We start from the raw sequence: 19,964 nt of genomic DNA, 5'->3' as shown, positions 1-19,964 counted from the left end.
AGTTGGCTAATATTCTGTTCAGGTTTACAGGTTGCAAATCCTAACTCTGGTAAAGCACCATAGCAAAGAAGATGAAAGGACACACGTTTCTTTCCAAATGATTATCTTTGTATCAACATGGAAGTAATTTACACTATGTCTGCTTTGCATAGTGAAATCACACAGTACCAGGTTTAGGCAGAAGCTAAGAAGGTTAGAGTTTAGGTCCTCTGGGAAAATTAAATTGTCAAAGAAAATTAATAGAATAATGACTATATTTTGATAGTACTGTGGGACTCTTAAACCTGGCATAGTTTAGGGCAGAGGTGGATCACATGTCCATCTCAGTATAGTTGGGCTGCAGTCCCCAGCATTCCTCACATCAGCTTTGCTATCTGGAGCTACTGGGACTTGTATTCCAACAGAAGGTGGAGGAATATATAATTCCTATTCCTGGTAATAGTAATAACAATATTATTTATTTATTTATTTATTTATAGCCCGCCCAATCACAAGGACACCGGGCAGGTTGCAGCAATATAAATATAGAGAATACAATAAAATAAAATACAAAAAATAAAATAAAATAAAATAAAATAAAAGAGTGACGTGAGTTACAGAAATTCATAGTTAGGCCTGATAGAATTGGGCCTGCCTTTTTCACTCCCTCCCAGGTTTGATGATGACAGTTGGGGTGGAGGGAGGGTTCTTCTTCTTGAGGCAAGAATATAATTTTTATTAATTTTAATTTAATTCTTCTCAGTAATTTAAGAGAATATGTATTATAAGTATTATCCTATTATTTCTTAGATTGTACGCCATAGGCAGGTTTACTCTTTTATATTTATTGTTTTTATGTACAGCGCTGTGCAAATCTACAGCGCTATATAAATAATAATAATAATAATAATAATAAGAGAAGAATGGGTGGACAGAGTGACGTAAGTCACAGTAAACGGGGAGAGGAATTAGGTAGGGAAGGCCTGCCGGAAGAGATCCGTCTTAAGAGCCTTCTTAAAGGCTGTAAGAGTAGAAATGTCATGGATCTCCTTCGGCAGGTCATTCCATAGCTTCGGAGCAGCAATGAAAAAGGACCTCTGGGTAACTGAAGTTAGCCTAAATTTTATTGGCTGAAGTAGATACTGGGTACTGGGCCTTCCTGTTGTGTGCCTTGAAGTTGTGAACATATCTTGCAGTTTTCTTGCCAACGTTTTCTACTGCCTTCCTCTGGGGATGAGAAAATATGAATAATCAAGGACACCCAGTAGGTTTTCATGGACAAGCAAGAATTTGAATCCTGGTCCTCTAGAGCAGGGGTAGGCAACCTTATTGAGCCGGGGGCCAGGTTGCTGTCCCTCAGACAACTGGGGGGCCGAAGCCAAAAAATAAATAATTAAATAAAAAAAATTTTTAAAAATAAATATATAAATAAACCAGGACAAATGTAGGACAAAATTTTCAAATGGAAGACACTTTTTTTAAAAAAAATAATGGAGGACACGTGAAGAAATTTGCTGATTTTTTAAAAAATGTTAATATAAATGCATGTTTCTGAGGCTTCTATAGACAATTGCCCCCCAAAGGTCCCGGCGGCAATTGGCGGCAGGACCGGGCTGGGGCTGGTCCCAAGGCCTTGTCGGGCCGCATCCGGCCCGCGGGCCGCAGGTTGCCTACCCCTGCTCTAGAGTCCCAGTCCAACACTCAGATCACTATACTATGCCGGTTGAAGAAGGCGTCTTCCTGCCTTAACCCACCTTTTGTTAGGCTGAGAAAATGTGACACTTACCGTCCATTTGAGGGGATCCCAGGCTAGGAACCAACCACTGAACGTTGGAGGTTCATAGCCTTGCTTCACGATTACAATGGGAGTCTCAGGGTCACGGCCTCCTGGATGAGTACGTAGGTACTCCTGGGCGGTGACAGCAGCAGCTTCCTTCTCAGCCTCATTTGCATTTTTGCCAATCCAGAAGAAAACCTACAGGAAAAACAATGATTACAAATGGAAGCAAAGGTGGAGTCTGTATGCACTGTTACAATCTTAGCACCACTTCAACCTCGTAATAGATATTTACGTATGATCCCCAAACATTTATGCTTGTTGGGAATCTACTTCCTGAGAGTAAGCCCCACTGAACTTAACAGGACTTTCTTGTGAGTAGACACACACAGGATTGCAGCATAATTTGTTTCACTTCCTTCCCATAGCTGTGCAGGCTATGGAGGGCAAATGTCCTTTTGTCCTTCTCCTAGAATTCAAGCAAATGTCTTAAGACTGTTCTGGTACAAACCACCTTCTAATGAATGCTCAGTCTTTCTCTTCTATCTGCAATGGTTAGATCTTCTGGTGGAATACAAACAAGCAATGCTGCAACTCTTTAAAGGTTCTCTATGTTAAGTAACAACAAATCTATTTGTCTATATTTTTCTAAGCTTACAAATATTGTTTCCTTATGCACCAGTGCAAGGGATGCTGCAAATAATCTGCAACAAGACAATGTAGTCTATGCAAGCTATATTTGGAAAACTACAAGAGAATCTTTTATATTCATATATTAGTGGTCTTAAGGGAGAAGGAAGAATCTGATTGGTAATTTGGAAATGAAATCTGAACAGAAATGTAGAATGGAGCAGAGAGAAGGCACCCCCCCCGACAATAAGAGGAGGGGTCATTTTTGCAGGGGGCACACTGGAGAGTCGACGCTTCTGGGGTGGCCCTCAGGGGGGCACCACTGAGGGAGAAATTACATGGAAAACTTAGGGGGGGAGAGCTGAGGGGAATGAAATAGGATACACCTCAGTCTCTCAGTTCTGGGGAACATCGCGAGGGCTGGGAAACTGCAAGAGGATGCTGGGTGATGGCATGGCTATAAAAAGCTGGCACACACGGGGCTTCAGCCTTTTTCGGGCTCCCTTTTTCTCTTGCTCCCTCACTCCACCTCAAACCCACCTGGTCCCAGGCATCTAGTAAAAACACATCATCTTCTTCCAAGTCATCTTGAGTAAAATTTGTTATCTCTGTGGCAAGGAAGGTCCCTGTTTTATTAGAACACTCAAAGAGCCGTGGCATGATGGAAAGTGTTTCTTCTTGTAATCTGAGCAGAAAGGAAGAAGACGGAACAAGTGCTGCTTCAGGTTCTCCTGCTCATTATAGACAAATAAATGTAGGATGACAACACTACAAAAGCCAATAAAATATTTTAAAATATTAGGAATCACACAAAGTTGCTTCCTTACCAGAGAGCACTAAAAAGGCACAAAAAAATTACTTTTGGGATAACTCTCAGTTCACTGGAGGCTTCTGGGAATTGTGGCCCAGAAGCTAAGGACTTTATCAGTACAAGGTGTTGGTTATTACCTTTAAAGCCCTAAATGGCTTGGGTCCAAGCTATCTCAGAGACCGCCTCTTCCCATACAATCCTCCCCACGCCCTCCGGTCCTCTGGGAGGAACTTGTTGCAGCCTCAAAAATCGAGGATTGCGGCGATCTCCCAGAGGGCTTTCGCTGTTGTCGCCGCCAGGCTCTGGAATGACCTACCGGACGAGATCCGTCAATTAATATCTTTGGACAGCTTCAAAAAGGCTGTCAAGACGGATCTCTTCAGGCAGGCCTTCCCAGACTGAAATATCCCGGCCTCAGGATCTCAGGATTTCCCCCCTCCTCAGTAATGTCTCCAAAGCCCCTTTTCTTTAGAATTGAAGTTGCAGTGGTTTATTGGTTGGTATTATTTTGTTTAATTTATTGTTATTTTAACTAGTTATTGTGGTTTTAAATTATATATGTTGTTTAATAACTTTTTAAGAGGGGAGGGAAATATATTGTTTTTATGCTGTATGTTATTTTAATGTTGTAAACCGCCCGGATTGGTTCGCCACAGGGCAGTATATAAATAAACATTTATTATTATATTTATTATTATTATTATCACAAGTGGGGAAAAATGGGGGTTTAAAAAGTAATTTTCCTGGGAAAGTTGCACGATCATGGTGAAGATTTTCACATGACATTGTGATTAAAGAGGACTCATCCTGGGAATAACTAGGGAATAGCCAACAATAAATCATGCATGGGGAAATCCTGCTGGTTATTCCCAGGATAAGTCTCTCTAATTGTGATGTGTGTGTGAAAATCTTCACCACGATCATGCTACTTTCATGGGAAAATTACTGTTTAAACCCCCGATTTTCCTTATTTGTGATAAACTCCTAACTTTTCCAAGCTCTGAATCACAACCTTTTAGACTTGAGGAAAAATAGCACAATATTGTTTGGGTGTATCTACAGGTTGAGTCTCCCTTATCCAGAATTCTGAAATACTCCAAAATTAACCACATGGGTGACTGAGAAAGTGACACCTTTGCTTCCTGATGTATACAAACTTTGTTTCATGAGTAAAATTATTACACATATTATACATAAAATTACCTTCAGGCTATGTATATAAGGTGAACATAAAATATAAATGAATTTCATGTTTATACCTGACTTCCCACCTCCAAGATATCTCATTTTGTATTATTTGCAAATATTCCATAATCTGAAAAACTGCTAAATCCAAAACACTTCTGGTCCCAAGAATTTCAGATACTCACTCAACCTGTATCCATCTTTCCCACATCTGTTGATCCTTCAGATATTTTTTTCTTGCTTGCTTCTCCATTCCACATCACCCTATCTCTTAGTCATTTTGCAATGAGACAGGGATGCACATAAGCCTGTGGTGCTAGTGTGGTCTAATAGAGAGTTGAAGTGAGACTTCCAGTTTCAATACCATGTCCACATAGAGCCATTAAACTCACTCGATAACCTCAGGCTAGTCATGCTCTCTCAGGCTGGTCCCAGGATGGTTGTCAGGATGTAGTGGGAGGAGAAAGAGACTCATGCATGCCGTCTCATTAGAGGAGGGGCAGGTTACAAATTCAACAATATGTTCCTAACTGGTGAGGGTATCTTATTTACATTTGGGTGTTAATGCATATCTTGAAATCTCACAGAATCACTAATGTGTTTCCAAATTTAGACAGGAGAAGAATGGCAGGGCTTGCTCTATCAGACTTAGTGAGACTGAGGCTTGGTCTATAAGTATTCAAATGATTGCTAAGTGTACGTGTGCATTAATGCTTATTGATTTATTATTAAAAATATTTATATCCTGCCCTCTACCCAAAGATCTCAGAGCAGGACACAGCATATTTGTTTCTTACCTGCATCTCCCTATGGATTCAGGCAGGGAACAATAACAGATTAAAAGACAACATATAACTTAAGTTTAAAATATATAAACTAGTTAAAAACATAGCATCAGTTTAAATGAACATATAAGACTTATACATATTAAAACGATCATCCATACTTTAAAATTCATAATTTAAAATTATTGTTTAAAAGTCATCTGGATAGGCCTGCTGGAAGAGACTGATCTTTAATGCTGTTTTAAATTAGATAGTGTATTCAGCTGTCGAATTTCTTTCAAAAGGTTGTTCTACAGAAGAGCTGCCCAACTTGGCAGTAGGAAGGGGCCATAATTAAAATAGGCTAAACTTCTTTGGGCTACAGGTAGGTTTTAACTAAAAATTAATTAATTAATTAATTAATTAATTAATTAATACTAATTAATATTATTAATATTAGTCCTATCCTCCTCCTCCTTTGTCTGGCCCTCTCAGAATAAAGCCGAGTGGTGGAGCCTCGCCCGTCCTCCTCCTCCATCTGGACTTCTCCTCCGAAGAAGGCTGAGCAACAGAGGAGCAATGTAGGGCAAGTATTTGTCCCTCTTCATCCTCCACTGCTCTCAGGAGACGGTTAGGCGGAGGAGTCACCTTGCACAGTGAGCGTTTGTCTGTCCTCCTCCTCCACCCAACCTTCTCCTCAGCAGAAAGTCAAGCAGCAAAGGAGCCTTGCAGGGCAAGTATTTGCCTGTTCTCCTCCTCCTCTGCTTGGCCTTATCCTTGGGGGAAAGACAGGCAGTGAAGGAGCCTTGTGGGGCAAAGCTATGGCTGACAGTTGCCAACCTAGTCCTAGCTGAATGAAGTAAATGCCTTCCAGAGGACCTAAGTATATGGGGCAGATTATACTGCAGGAGGTGATCCAATGGGTAACCTGGATCCAAACCATGTAGGGCTTTAAAGGTAACAACCAACACTTTGTACTTTGCCCTGAAACTAATTGCAGCCAGTAGAGTGATTTTAACATTGTTACAATATGATCACTCAGATCAGCCTGGTAACCAATCTGGCTGCCATGTTTTGCACTAATTGAGGTTTTTGAACTTAGTACAGAGGTAGCCCAATGTACACATCATTGCAGAAGTCCATCTTTGAGGTTACCAGCACATGCACTGCCATCTTTAGATCCTCAAGCTCTAGGAAGGGGCTGAAACCAATGTGACAAATTTAAAATAGTTTGAATGATTAAAACGAATTTAAAAGGTGAAAAGCATAAGTAATTTAACGAGTTTAAAAGGCAGGTTAAAAGAGTTGAAATATTTTTAAACAAAATCCAATGCTTGGTCCTGGGGAGCATCTTACTGTATAGTGCTCATCTTGGTTAAGGGTAAGGTATAATAAGGGGAGCAAATCTCCTTTGTTTCCCCATACAGCACACTTGTGTTTACTTCTCTCCATCCCAGGAGGACAAAACGTCTGCCCTGAGGTGTTACCTTTTGCTGTTGGCGTATTGAGATTTCCCACCCAAAGCCACCCAGAATTCTGCAGGCTCCTGGCCCTCAGCTATCACCACTTTTTCTGTCTTGGAGATTAGATCAGACACATTCTTGGCCATCTCCCTCTCATCTCCACTGCAACCCTGTGGGAAGGAAACAGAACATAGTACGTTAGAATCATAGAAGCATAGAGTTGGAAGAGACCGCAAGGGCCATCCAGTCCAACCCCCTGCCATGCAGGAAAGCTAAATTAAAGCATCCTGACAGATGGCCATTCAGCCTCTGTTTAAAGACCTCTAAGGAAGGAGACTCCAGATTTCAGAGGACAATTCTGGTCTTCAGTGTAGCAGTTTGCTGGTCATACCCAATCTGTGGTGAACGGTATGTCAGACTCCACCTCCTCTGGTTTTCTCTTGCCAGGAATTCCTGGAAATCTCCTTCCCATCAACTCACTAGTCCCTGCTCTACATAGATGGCATTAGGACCAGATACATGTTTGTGAATTATTTGGCTTAACTCTTTGGTATTTCAGTGTAATATTGCTTGAAACATTGTACAAGGAGGTATCAGTACCTTCTGGCACAGCAACAGTGGCTAAGCTGGCTGGTGGATTCTGGGAGTTGAAGTCCAAAATAAAAGGAACTTCTCCCAGCTGTATTCCACTCACTCTTGCAGTGCTGAGATCTAGAACAGGGCAGTACCTGAACCTACAAAATACCTAACCACTCTTGGACATGATAACCTACCTTCCCATACCAGAGGTAGCAGCAACTTGGAGTCTTCAGAATAAAAACATCATTAGAGTTGAGGGAAGAGGCCTGGGGAGGCACTTCAAAGGCCTTGGTGTTGTATTCATTGGTTCCATGGACATGGAAGAGGCGGGTGGAGGGTGCCGGAACTGTATTGCCCGCTCGGGAGGTACCATCCTGGATAAGGAATTTTTTAAAAAAAGGAATAGAGAAATCTACACCATCAATCTAGGTGCCTAGAGTTTGGATATTGTGAATGGGATAAATTATGTCAGCCTTACGCTCATGTTCTGGGGCCCTTTCACCCTAAAGTGCTTTGATTTCACTTTAACTTTTATCCTATGGAATCCTGGGATTGGCAATTTAGAGAAGGGCATTTAGTATTCTAACTCTGTGGTATGGTCGAATTTTAAAACCACTCAGCTATGCCTTTTTGGGATGGTACAACAAATTTGAGTTCTACCTTCACTCTGCAATGAAGCCCAAGAGCCAAATAATGTAGAAAATCCCTGCATGAAAATAACATACTTGCCACCAAGCCCCACCCATGTTTCTTCCACCATCACCAAAATAAAAATTTAAAACTATATCTTATCAACTGTCTTCTCATAGAATCACAGAAATGGGATGAAGAGAGCAATTTCTGGGACAAGGCAGGAATAGATACTGATACCCTTGAATATTTTGCAGATGAAAACTAGGGCACTTGTGGCTCAACAACATCAGAGGAGCTTATCAGACAAGGGAAATTGGAAGTATTATCCAATGGCAATCTGAATGCAATTATGAGGTTTCATATTATTGCGTGAGAGGTGATCACATGCAATTTTGGGCAATGGCAAGCTATTTTCAGGCAAAGGGAAGTCAGTTTGAATGCAATTCGAATTCACGTCAATTCGCAGAACTAGTGAATTCACGTGAATGCATTCTGGCCCCACTTACTTTTCATTCAAAATTAAGAGAAATTCCTCTTATGTGATAAACTCCAGAGTGTAGTCAAAATGGCTAAAGCAAATGAGGAAGAACACACAACTAAAAGAGGTTGTAGCACTGTGTACACTTTTGTCTGAGTTAACACAGAAGGGTGCAGTTCTTCCCCCTTCGCTCTGCTCCTTTATACTGACTTAAGAGACTGCAAACTACTTTTGGAGCAACTGAAATAAGCTGAAGGGAAAGAGGGGAAGTGAAAGGAGGAGAGAGAAACTGGGATATTTTAAAAACAGTTGGAAAAGGGGGGTGGCAGAGGATTAATTGGGACCATCCCTAGCAAGTCAGGAAAGTTGGATGGATATGGATATGTTGCTGTTGTGTGGCTTCAAGTCATTTCTGATTTATAGCGATCCTAAGCCAAATGTATCATGAGATTTCTTGGCAGAATTTGTTCAGAAGGGGCTTGCTCTTGCGTTCCCCTGAAGCTGAGAGGGTGTGACTTGCCCAAGGTCACCCAGTGGGTTTCCATGGCTGAGCAGGGATTTGAACCATAGTTTCCCAGTGTCCCAGTCCAGCACCCTCTATGGCAATACAGGGTACTGAATGTTATCCCCCCAAAAGGTTCAACATCTTGAAAAGCTCCTTTGGACTGAACCCTGAAACAGATTTATCACTGCAATTATATTGGAACCACCAGACTCCACTTGGGAAGAAAGGTTTGGCAAATCCATACCTTGTGAGTCACACACATATTGCCCTTGTATAGAGGAGGGTTGGTGAAGCAAGGTATTGCCTACTCAATCTGTCTCCCACTTACCGTGTAGACCACCATGCGCCCCTTGAAAATAGCCATAAGATGGGCAGGCTCCTTGCCCATGGTCACTCGCACCTGCACAGGCTCATCATTATATTGCTGGTCCAGAATGACTGCCTGGTAAGCAGAGGCAGTGATCTCATCTTTGCTGGCATGGCGACCCTGGGAAGCAGCAACAGAACAGGGAGATTTAGTTTTCTTCCATTGAAATTCAGTGGAAAGAGGAGTGTCTACCCAGAGTGCTAGGTAACCTGCTCTCTTGCCTGTACTGAGAATTAGAGAATGCATGTAAATGACATCGTCATGATCCCTAGAGCAAGATAATTTCTTTTTAAAAAATATAAATGGCAAAGAACAGAGTAAAGGACTTATTTTAATAATCTGTTGTAAAATAATTAAGAAGTTTTTCTTGACACGTTTTCAGAGATAATTTTTTTAAACAAAAAATAAACAGCTTCATTTATATACCGCTTCATACTGAACTAACAAGCGTTTACAGCTGTAAGCTAATTGCCCGCAACAAGCTGGGAACTCATTTTAATGACTTCGGAAGGATGCAAGCCTGAGTCGAGCTTGAACCCTTTTGTTGGTATTGAACTTGCAACCTTATGGTTTGGAGTGAGTGGCTGCAGTACAGGCATTTAACCACTGCACCATCACACTGCATGCCCATTGAAAGTTTTGTTTATATCAGCCTATCTCTGTAAAATATATTTGGTCCTGGTTCATTTTTTAAGTGTCTCTACTCTATTCCATGTTTTCATTGAAATGCCTGTTTTTTGGTTTTTTACATGTTGGCCTAATTAAGAAAATACACTGGATAACATGTCCTCTTTCTAAGACTGCATCCACTGATTTTGGTAGGTACTGCATTACTGCAATCCCTTATCCAACTTTATTGTTTGCCTTTAACTTTATTGTTTGTCATCTCTACAATCCTTCTCGAAAACTTACTCTTCCTTTAAAATGGGGTGGGCGGGAGAGGGAGGTTTCCAACTTTCAGAATATTTGTTATTTGCTGTTGTGTGCCTTCAAATAGTTTCTAACTTATGCTGACCCTAAGGCAAACGTATCATGAAGTTTCCTTGGCAAGATATGTTCAGAGGAGGTTTGCTATTCCAGGATATACCAACAGTCTATTTACATCCTTAGTGACATGAGAGCAGAATCACCTCTTTGTCACACCTGTTTTCTCTTCCAGTGGCTGAATCTGTGAGGGCTGTATCCCATCTCTACTGCATAGTATCCTGCCCCAGTTTGACCCCTTCACTGCCCCATCCACCTGTTTTAATCCAAACTGAAATCAGTTTAAAATCCACACACAGTCCCCATCATTATAAGGGAGTGTTTCTACTGTGTGCAAGTGTTCCCCATATAGTTTTATGCTCAGTCACATGAATGCAGCAGCTGCAGGGTTTTCATTTGTTTGTTCTTGACATGCATGCGCATGTTAGCATAATCAAATACTTTATCTGTTTTCTGGTTTTCTTATCACCCACCTGCACTCCTATTGGATTAGGAGCATATCTGAGTGGTTACCTCAGTCCTCACATGCATTGCCTCTGCCCCCTCTAATTTGCTGCCTTATTTTCTAAATTTAATCCCCAGGAAAGTGGGTGTAGGACTGAAAGCATATGACGCAAATTTATAAAGGTCCTACTGAATTCAATAGTGCTTACTCTCAGGAGTGTTTTATTAAAGTGCTTGCTCCATGAGACTGCCCCCTATCACCTTACTCAAAAGGACATCTAAAGGCAAGAAAATATTTAAAGATCAAAGACAGAAAGCTTCACATATTCTGGAGTGCAAAAGGAGGAAAAGAGAAAAATGGTTTTGACCCTTCCAGCCATTTGTAGGTGAGCAGGAGCCCAGGAGACACATCTTTGGAGACTCCTTTCTGCTGGCCTACCAGCTGGTCATCACTCACCCACCAACCTGGCTGCCCATCCACCTCCCCCACCAACTTGTAAATGTGTGCAATGAAGCCGGTGGAGAGGGGGGGGGAATAAAATACTGCCATGTGAATGTGTGCATGCAAGGAAGCAATAAGCTTTTCCTAGACACCAATAAAAACAAGGGAGCTACCTTTCTGTGGTAGGAATGACCACCTGACCTAGGCAGCCACCCACACACTTGACACCTGACACCCTCCCCCCTATCCTCCATTCTATTGTGATCCCAATTCGGAGTTCAAACCACATGTTTTAAAAAACCCAAATACAGTTCCTCCTCAAATACAGTGGATCAAACTGGAGGTTTTTAATAATTGCCTTAAAGCCCTGATCACATCAGAAGAAGAGTAATATTGTGTGTTCAAACAGGACTGAGTTTGAGATAAGGACACATTATTTATCCAATGTGGATTCAGCCTGTGATTAATTTTCCTTTGCCTGTTCCTCAACCTCCCACACACCCCTGTGCTCACCTGCCAAATGTAGAGGATGTAATGCATCTTATTATAGACTTGGTACTTGTAGAGGATGAGGTAGCAGTCACCACTGTAGAAATGCCCAAGATAGCGACTCTCCACTGGCACCAGTTCCAGGTTCTCAATTCGCCAGACCTTTCAAAGCAAGCAGAACATGAGCAATAGACATATGGCTACAAATATATCAGATAGGTGAGTGGTAGAGGTTGGATATAGTCAATAATATTGTACTGGATAAAGTCAAATGAATCAGCATTCAGGATTACAAATGAATTCAGCCAAGGATGTGAAAATACCATCTTAGTGTTGTGTTTTCCTAAAACCTATTAATATTCTTCATCACAAGCTGCAAGATTTAACGTCTTGCAAGATAATTTGTGCATAATTTTCTTGAATAAAAATGTGTGTACTTTTGTTCACATCTTTCTCTGTGACTAAAGTAAGTTTACATGGATTTTAAACTGTACACATTCAAACAGTTTTTAGATTGTATAAATGCTTTGATGTGTTATTTCTCTAAAATACACAGCAAGTCTCACTGATGTGTGCATAATGGGACATGACATGCCTTGTTCTGCAGTGCACCTTGCAAGGTAGAAAACAGATACTTTCCCAAAGAATTTTGAACCCAACTAAATTATTTTCCATTCCTTACATACATTAGAGCCCCTGTCCCTAGCTGGGAAAGAAACTGTATCCCAAAGAATGCAATAAAGTGAATCACACTATGACAGCTGGGAGTAATGAATACAGATCAGGGGTGTATGTATTTTTCAATTCTGTCCATATGCAAAAGAAAGAAAGAAAGAAAGAAAGAAAGAAAGAAAATTACATAGTATGACACTGGCTGCAGAATTTAGCTCCTTAAGAACATCCTCTTCCATTTAAAATAAATAAACATAAAACTCGCTTCACTAAATCTTACTGTCACACTGGGTGCATCTACCCTGTAGGAATAATGCAGTTTGATACCACTTTAACTGCCATGGCTCCATCCTACAAAAGTTTGTGATTTGTAGTTTTGTGAGGCATCAGCACTCTTTGACAGAGAAGGCTAAAGACCTTGTAAAACTACAAACGCCAGGATTGCAGTAGAGCACCTAAAGTGATTTCTAACTTCATTTTTTTCTACAGCGTAGATGCACCCATTAAGAAGCTTCAATCTGTTTAGATAAAGTCTTTACCATCATACAGGTGACTGAATAAGACTGCCAGTATCAGGGACATGGAAAATGCAATGTCTTTTATAATTACTTGGCCCTTTCTGCTCTACCATGAAATTAATGAAATACCAGGACATATACCAGAATTCATTTTTTCTTTGTAAAGAATCTGAGATACCTTAATGCAGAATTTTGTTTCCCTCCCAATCCATGATAGGGTATTTAAACATTTCCTATTATTACCTTTCAATCAAATGATAACCAAAATGTTTTACAATAATAGTAATCTAGCAGAAAGAAATCTGGTGGTGGAATTACCAAGAGAAATGGTGGAGTGGGGTATAGGAGGTGATGTTAAAACTTTGGTATTCTTGGTCTTGTATTCTGAAAAAGCCAGAAACCTCTCCCAATATTTTGATATCCCCACTTTAATATTATTACAAGGCCAGAAGCAAATGCATGCAAAATAGTGATATTCAGAACTCCTTTAAAAAGAGATCTAATAGGATTTGCTTCCTAATTTGTCTCTTAATTTAGAAGTGGTTTCACATGACATTATTAAAGATTTAGTCCCTCTACAGGTTTTCCTGTTGCTGTTGGTTCTTACTCGTCCTTTGGTAAGCCTCCTCCCGATTACCACCTCATAAAATGAAGAGGCTGGGAATACCAAACATGGTCCTCACCAAGGGTATCTATAGTTATGTGACATCAATATTGCTTCTCCCTCAGTAGCCAAGTCACTTGCACTGTATATCCAACTAGCCTGAACATCGGCTAAAGAAAGAATGGGCAGGTCCAGTCCTTACCTCCACCTGTCCAGAGCCATCATCCACCATCTTGTGCTGAGCAGCCATCTCGGGCTTGGCATGCAGAGTGGTGGCATCAAACTTCACCTGCTCTACTTTGGCTATTGGGAGGGTGACAGGGAGGTACATTAGTGAGTAGGTATGGAGTGTATCAACACAGTATTTCTCTGAGGCCATGTTGTAGCACCTAAGCAGGTCAGGAAGAAACTACGAATGGCCTCTGATGTAAACAAACAAAAAACAAGCTTCATTTATATACCGCGTCAAACTGCCTAAGCAGTGTCTAAGCAGTTTACAACTGTAAGCTAATTTGCCCCCAACGATCTAGGTACTCATTTTAGCAAACTTGGAAGGATTCAAGCCTGAGTCAAGCTTGAGCCCTTTTGCTGGGCTTGAACTCAAAACTTTGTGGTTTTGAGTGAGTGGCTACAGTATATGCATTTAACCACTGCACCACCAGGGCTCCTTACTGGATGGAACATACTTCTCTAAGGAAAGAGACCCTGTCAGGTATTATTGCCACAGCTAAAAGGAGAGTGTTGCCGACCATCAGCTTGTATAACCCAGTACTGCTGTAGAATTTCATGGATTCATATGCAAACAAATTATTTGCCTTGTAGGAGGTAACTCCAATATTTGTTGGGCAGAAAATGGCTTATAAAAACTGATACCTCCAGTCAGCTCCACAGTGCTGTGTGTGCAAACCAAAATAATTCTGGAATGTCTACAATTTCCCTACATCTCAGGATTATGCCTTTTTTGAGAGACAGAGAGAGATCCCAAAAGAGTTCCAGAACAGTTCTGCTCCCAAACATGAGAAGAACCAACTCCTAATATCTCCTGGCATAGGGAGACTGTAGCACTTACCTACTTTTCCAACTGTGCTGGTCTTTCCAAAGCCAACACTTTGATTGGGGACAGTCCATTTCTGAAAGAGCTGCCTAAAAACAGCTGATTCAGAGCCATCATTTTCAGTCTCCACACTGGTACTGGGTGGGTAGTTCTTTGCCTTGATGAAACCCTGAGGTGGGAAATAGAATGAAGACTATGGGGTGAAGCAGACTGGTAGTTTGGAGTGGTCTCTGGCCACTCCAGCCCTGGTCAGCTGATCATTGGCCCAGCACTGTGGCAACTGGACCCAAGCTGGCTACTGCTGTGACCCTCAAAATACCGCTGGCAAGGAGCGGCTTTTTGCCACTCCTTTTCTAGCCATCTTCAAGCCAACTCAGGCTGCTTCAGAGAGGCTTCTGGCCACATCAGGGGCATGTGTCATCTGCACACCCCATCCCCAAAGCAGTCAGAGGCTGCACTTTTTGGCCCATGTGTTTCGGGCCCAAGGTGCAATAGGAGAGCCATAATATAAAGAGGTTCTGAAAATATAGAACAACTGTATTGCAGTTTTATTGAACAAAGCTTCTTTGAAAATAATATAGATTTAGATGTTAGCTTTACTTGGAGTCATAAAATAGCTAACAATTTGGACCTGGAACAAAATATTGTAATATGTTCACTAATTTTAAAGAACCAGTGACCCACTGGTTGACCCCAGTTTGCAAAAAGTCTGACTGGGGATTTACTAAAAGAAAATCTTTAGCATTACCAAACAGCAAGAAAGCAAGAAAACAAAAGCCATTGCAGTACTTTTAAAGCAGATGAGGGTGCTAAACAATGGGGTGAAACAGACCACCCCAAAAGGGCAGATTGGGGTCACCCCGGCACTGCTGACTCCAGTGCTGCAGCAACTACACAACACAGCCCAATCCACACTGATGCCAGCCCAAATAGGAGTGGAAAAGATCGGCTCCTATTTGCTCCCATAAAAGGCTGCCTTAGGTGGTGGCCCCACTGCAACCCCAGGGCAGCTTCAAGCTGTTCTAGGGGCGTGCAGCATCAAAATGCCATGCTCCTGGAGTGGCTTGAAGCTACCCCCATCTGAGCAGCTGGATGGCTTCTGGGTGTCTTGGGGATGTGTGGCATAAAAGCACCACACCCCAATCCACCCAGAAGCTGGATTTTCCAGGCCGTCTCTTCAGCCACAAAGAACAATCCCACTGTCATTTTCACACAAATGACTGAGGGAAGACTTCCCTTCTGGATTTTGGTACGATCCAATATCCCACCCCCCTCCCTTGTAAAGATGGTCCTGTGATTACAAACAGAGGGTTTTCTTTGCCCTCGAATACCACCTGTCATGCTTATTTTATGTATTTGGTTATTAGGTCTATATTTCACCTTTCTGTGAATGGACTAAACAATTGAAACAGGAGTGGTTTCCCACCGCCGTCTCTTAGACTAAGGGATTGAGGGTCCTTGCTACTTGTCAGCTAATTCTGGATCCTTTCTGGGTTCCCCTTTGTCAGCTTCTAGTCACTCAAATTCCCAACATGATACTGCTTAAACCAGTTAAATCAGGTTAACAGTGACAGTCCACTTAAATATCTTCATGTCTCAGAGTTCTAGGAGATTTATATGGGATGGAATAGACTCTTTTGGAACTGTTTTAGGCTATTTATTATAAGTATTCCTGGACAGATCCATACATATACATTACCTTCAGGGAGAAGCACAAACATGGCAATGCCTGGGTACTTCAGTTTAGGCATTATTCCATTATGTTGCACTGGTATATAAGGCTTGAAACTTAAACCATCTATAGGTTTTACCAGGTCATATGTCCTTATTTAATGACATATAAACCTTTTAATGGTATATACACAGGCTGAGGAGTTGCCAATTAAAATTTGTCTGGCCCGTAACAGTATACAGAACTCTTTTACAGTCTTTTACCCTTTTGGGGTAGTCAGACTGTGTGTGTCATCTAAGATCACTTGGTGAGTTTCATGGCTCAGTGGGGGACAGAAACTAAAGCTCCCAAAATACAGTCTGACACTCTAACCATTTCTGCACATTGGCATAAGTGTTACTAGATTTACAGATATCCTTTTGAAGGCTATGATGTGAAAGAGGATAAAAGGAAGCATGGCATAGTGGTTTGAGTGTTGGACTATGACTATGGTTCGATTCCCTGTCTAGCCATGAAACCCACTGGGTGACCTTGGGCACGTCACATGCCCTCAGACTCGGGGGAAAGTTATGGCAAACCTCCTCTGAACAAATCTGGCTAAGAAAACCCCATGATAGGATTGCCTTAGGGTCACTATAAGTCAGAAATGACTTGAAAGCACACAACAACAACAACAACAACAACAACAACAACAACAGGAAGATAGTCAGGTGGGTAGCCAGTGATGACAGCAATATCTTGGTCCAGATTGAGAGCCTGTGAGATTTAGTGATGCTCCTGTCCATCAAAGTATGGAGTCATTGAAACAAAAGAGCTAAAGTCCTTGTAAAAGGCAGGACATGAAAAACCATGGAGACATTCTCACAATATCTCAAAGAGGCTCAGGCACCTTGCTCAAGTGCTTTGTCCAATGTGGAATTGGACAAGCCCATCCTTGTCTGTCTCTCAAGGACAGTATGTTCCTCAGCCATGCTTTCACTCACCAAGGCCCGTGACATGGCTTGCTGCCTCTCCTCTTTGCTGGACAGCTTTCCCTTCCAGACAAAGATCTTCATACCACCCTGGTCCAAGATGTAACAGTCCTGGCAGAAGGCAAAACAGGATGTGAATATGCTACTTCATTAGGAAGAATCTTTCTCATTCTCTCTGTGTGTGAACATGCATGTTTTGGGGCAGAACAGTCTCCTCCCACATATGTCACTGCCCAGCTTTCTCATAAGAGACTACAGGGGCTTCTGCTATTAGGTTGAGTAAAGCAGCTGCCTGGGCACTAGGTTCTGAGTGTCATCAAAGGCAATCAAATTGGTAGCTATTTACTTTGTTCTTGTTGTATTTTTACTACTATGCAGGCTGGTCTTCTTCTTGCTCCAAAATGATTTGGCTCCCTTGGATGCTACATACCTTGACTGAGGGTCAGGTGATCGATGTTTGCCTCAGTTAGTCCTCCCTTCTGCCCTTCCTGCAAATGTGCAAATGCGCAAATGCCCACACCTCTGACTTGTGCCAGTGCAACCAATTTCCTAAAGAAATTACATGCCTCATGCTTCAGGAGGTCCTGGGTGAGGGGCTGGATGGCAACTTCCTGGATGAGTAGGTTCCCTTCTACATCACAGACACTAGGATGGAAACACAGAACAAGATAGTGTTGTAGAACCAGCTAACCAATGTGCAGAGTTTGTAAAGGTGATTTTGGGGGATTATAACCCCCAGTATCTTTCAGATGGAATAGACATTTGCTGGCAGATTCTGGAAGGTTTTCTAGTAAAAAAAAGTATTCTTCTCCAAGTTCCGTTCAGACATTGCACTGATGATCAATCACTTCAGTGATGCTAGAAACTAAAATCAGTACTGGGCATCTTCAATGTGCAGCCTTGCAAAATTCAGCTTTTTGAGAATTTCATAAGACATTTCATAGTTACCTAGAATGGGGAAATAATAAGAATAATTCCTCCATGCGGCTTCTCTCCTGATGTCCCAGTTATGTGTGAAACAATACTTCTGCATCTCACCTGCAGTGCTATCACTGAATCACAAAGGGCACCTGAACATTCTCAGTATGATGAAGACAAGTAGGTTTCCTTCTCACTTTGTAAGATTAAGTAAGAGGAGAATTTTAAAATCTTCATTGCTGCAAAGTGAGACAGGTAATTTGTGGTCCTTGAAGTATTGGTGTACAACTTCCATAGGTCATTGCTGAAACAGCAAATGGTGAGGGATAACAATATCTGGAGGGCCACAAGTTACCCACTCCTGATGTCCAGAAATATTGGAAAATTATAATGCCAAATAACCAGAAATTCAAAGATCCCATGGGTTAGACCACCTTCCTTGCAATATTGCTCATTTTTATTTCACACCCCACTTTAGCCATCACAGACTTTGCCAAATCATTTTGAATTGTCTAAAGGGTATCCACCTATAGGACAGAGTGGTACCCATGAAAATAACATTTAGCCAAATGTTCACAACAGCAGAATTCACTGTGAGAATAAATGTATAAAACACCTTTACACAGAACTTTTGTTTTCTTAACCAAAATCCAGCATGGTTACTTCATCAGAATCCCTATGGTACCATTACTACTTGTGTGAGAGATTGGCTTTTCACTCTGACACATAGTTTGGGAATATTATTTGTTAGGATTGCAACTTTCAGAATCGTCATTCCAGCATAGAGTGATGTGGACAATTTTTGGAGTTGCACTCCAAAAAAAGTAACTTTTCAAAGTTCTGCTCATGCAGTTGTACTGTCCAAATGACCTTTTCACCATTTTACATTGGTCTCTTGCACTGCATGCCAAAAGTCACTCACTGGTAGAGTTTAAGAGCAGATTTCAGCTTCTGGTCCACCACGGCATCTGGGATGGCTGGTTGTATATCCCTCTTCTCCCCCAGCACGTATGTCATGACCTTCATAAGCCCAGGAGAGGCAGCTTCATTCTCACCATCTACCACACCCACATGTGCTCGGCCACCACGTTCCCGGTCACGGATGTCCTTACCCAGAGTCATCCCCTGTGGGGAGCAGGTCACAAAAACATTCTCATGTCAGGAGGTTGCGGGAGTGAGCCTACTTAGCTACAGATTAGTGGGAAGTCCACAGGTAAGAGAATAAGTGAGTCAGGCTGTATGTGTAAATGTGTGAGCCTATATGCATAGGAGACTGAAACAGTCTTATTCCCAGTGTAATTTTTGTCAGCCCTCATTTATGGGTCAGTGTCACCCTGGACCACATACTGAGCTCTGATGCCATTATCATACTATGGATTCCTCTATGGATTCATATGAGGAGTAAGTCAAGTGTTCTGATTTGTGGATCTGAAAAAAATGGTGAGGTTTCAGAATAAAGACCATGGAAATGTGAAAGTAAAGAAGATGAAGTTCACTCTCCCCAGCTGACTCTGCATGTGTGTGAAGAAATAAACCAAAAATGTAACTACACTTGGAGTACACAGTCATGTTATCAAAAAAAAAGAACCCTTTCATCTGAAGCTATATCTGAGTCAGCTACTTGAGGTGTTGACAAAAAGTACAGTGCATACATACATATTATCTTTGTCCCTGAAGAAGCAGTCAGAAGACAGAAAACTTAAAGAATCTCCAGAGCTTGGAAGAGTTACTTTTGTAGCTTCCTGAACTGTAAATCATTGCAGGTTTTTAGGTGTGAAAAAGGAACTTTCCCAAGTTCTATAGGCTACAAACAAGATGTGGATATGAGATGGCAGGGATAAACTGCCAAATAAAGGGAAAACCCACAAGAGGTTGTGGAAGATTTTCATGGCTGGCATCCATAGTTTTTTTTTTTGGGGGGGGGGGGGGGGGTTCGGGTATGTGGTTGTGTTCTAGAAGAATTTATTCCTGACATTTTGCCTGCATCTGTGGCTGACATCTTCAGAGAATGGTGGCATGGAAGTG

General features: G+C 41.6%; 1 protein-coding gene across 2 annotated transcripts in view; it reads right to left on the bottom strand.

Annotated features, from left to right (window-relative positions):
• VIL1 (villin 1) overlaps window positions 1-19,964 on the bottom strand; it is a 70,526-nt gene that overhangs the window by 6,451 nt on the left and 44,111 nt on the right. For both annotated transcript variants that reach the window (XM_042472302.1, XM_042472393.1), the window contains 11 exons: window positions 18,862-19,064; window positions 17,588-17,666; window positions 17,034-17,132; window positions 14,394-14,547; window positions 13,527-13,627; window positions 11,555-11,692; window positions 9,133-9,291; window positions 7,383-7,562; window positions 6,634-6,779; window positions 2,927-3,071; window positions 1,766-1,954 (listed from right to left, as the gene is read on the bottom strand). In XM_042472302.1, coding sequence (XP_042328236.1) covers window positions 1,766-1,954; window positions 2,927-3,071; window positions 6,634-6,779; window positions 7,383-7,562; window positions 9,133-9,291; window positions 11,555-11,692; window positions 13,527-13,627; window positions 14,394-14,547; window positions 17,034-17,132; window positions 17,588-17,666; window positions 18,862-19,064 — 1,593 coding nt within the window. The remainder of the gene's footprint in view (window positions 1-1,765; window positions 1,955-2,926; window positions 3,072-6,633; window positions 6,780-7,382; window positions 7,563-9,132; window positions 9,292-11,554; window positions 11,693-13,526; window positions 13,628-14,393; window positions 14,548-17,033; window positions 17,133-17,587; window positions 17,667-18,861; window positions 19,065-19,964) is intronic.

The sequence above is a fragment of the Sceloporus undulatus genome, chromosome 1 (assembly GCF_019175285.1).
Source record: "Sceloporus undulatus isolate JIND9_A2432 ecotype Alabama chromosome 1, SceUnd_v1.1, whole genome shotgun sequence".
Lineage (NCBI taxonomy): Eukaryota > Metazoa > Chordata > Lepidosauria > Squamata > Phrynosomatidae > Sceloporus > Sceloporus undulatus.
Note: the sequence above shows the minus strand (reverse complement) of the source record. Positions and strands in the feature narration are given on the sequence as shown.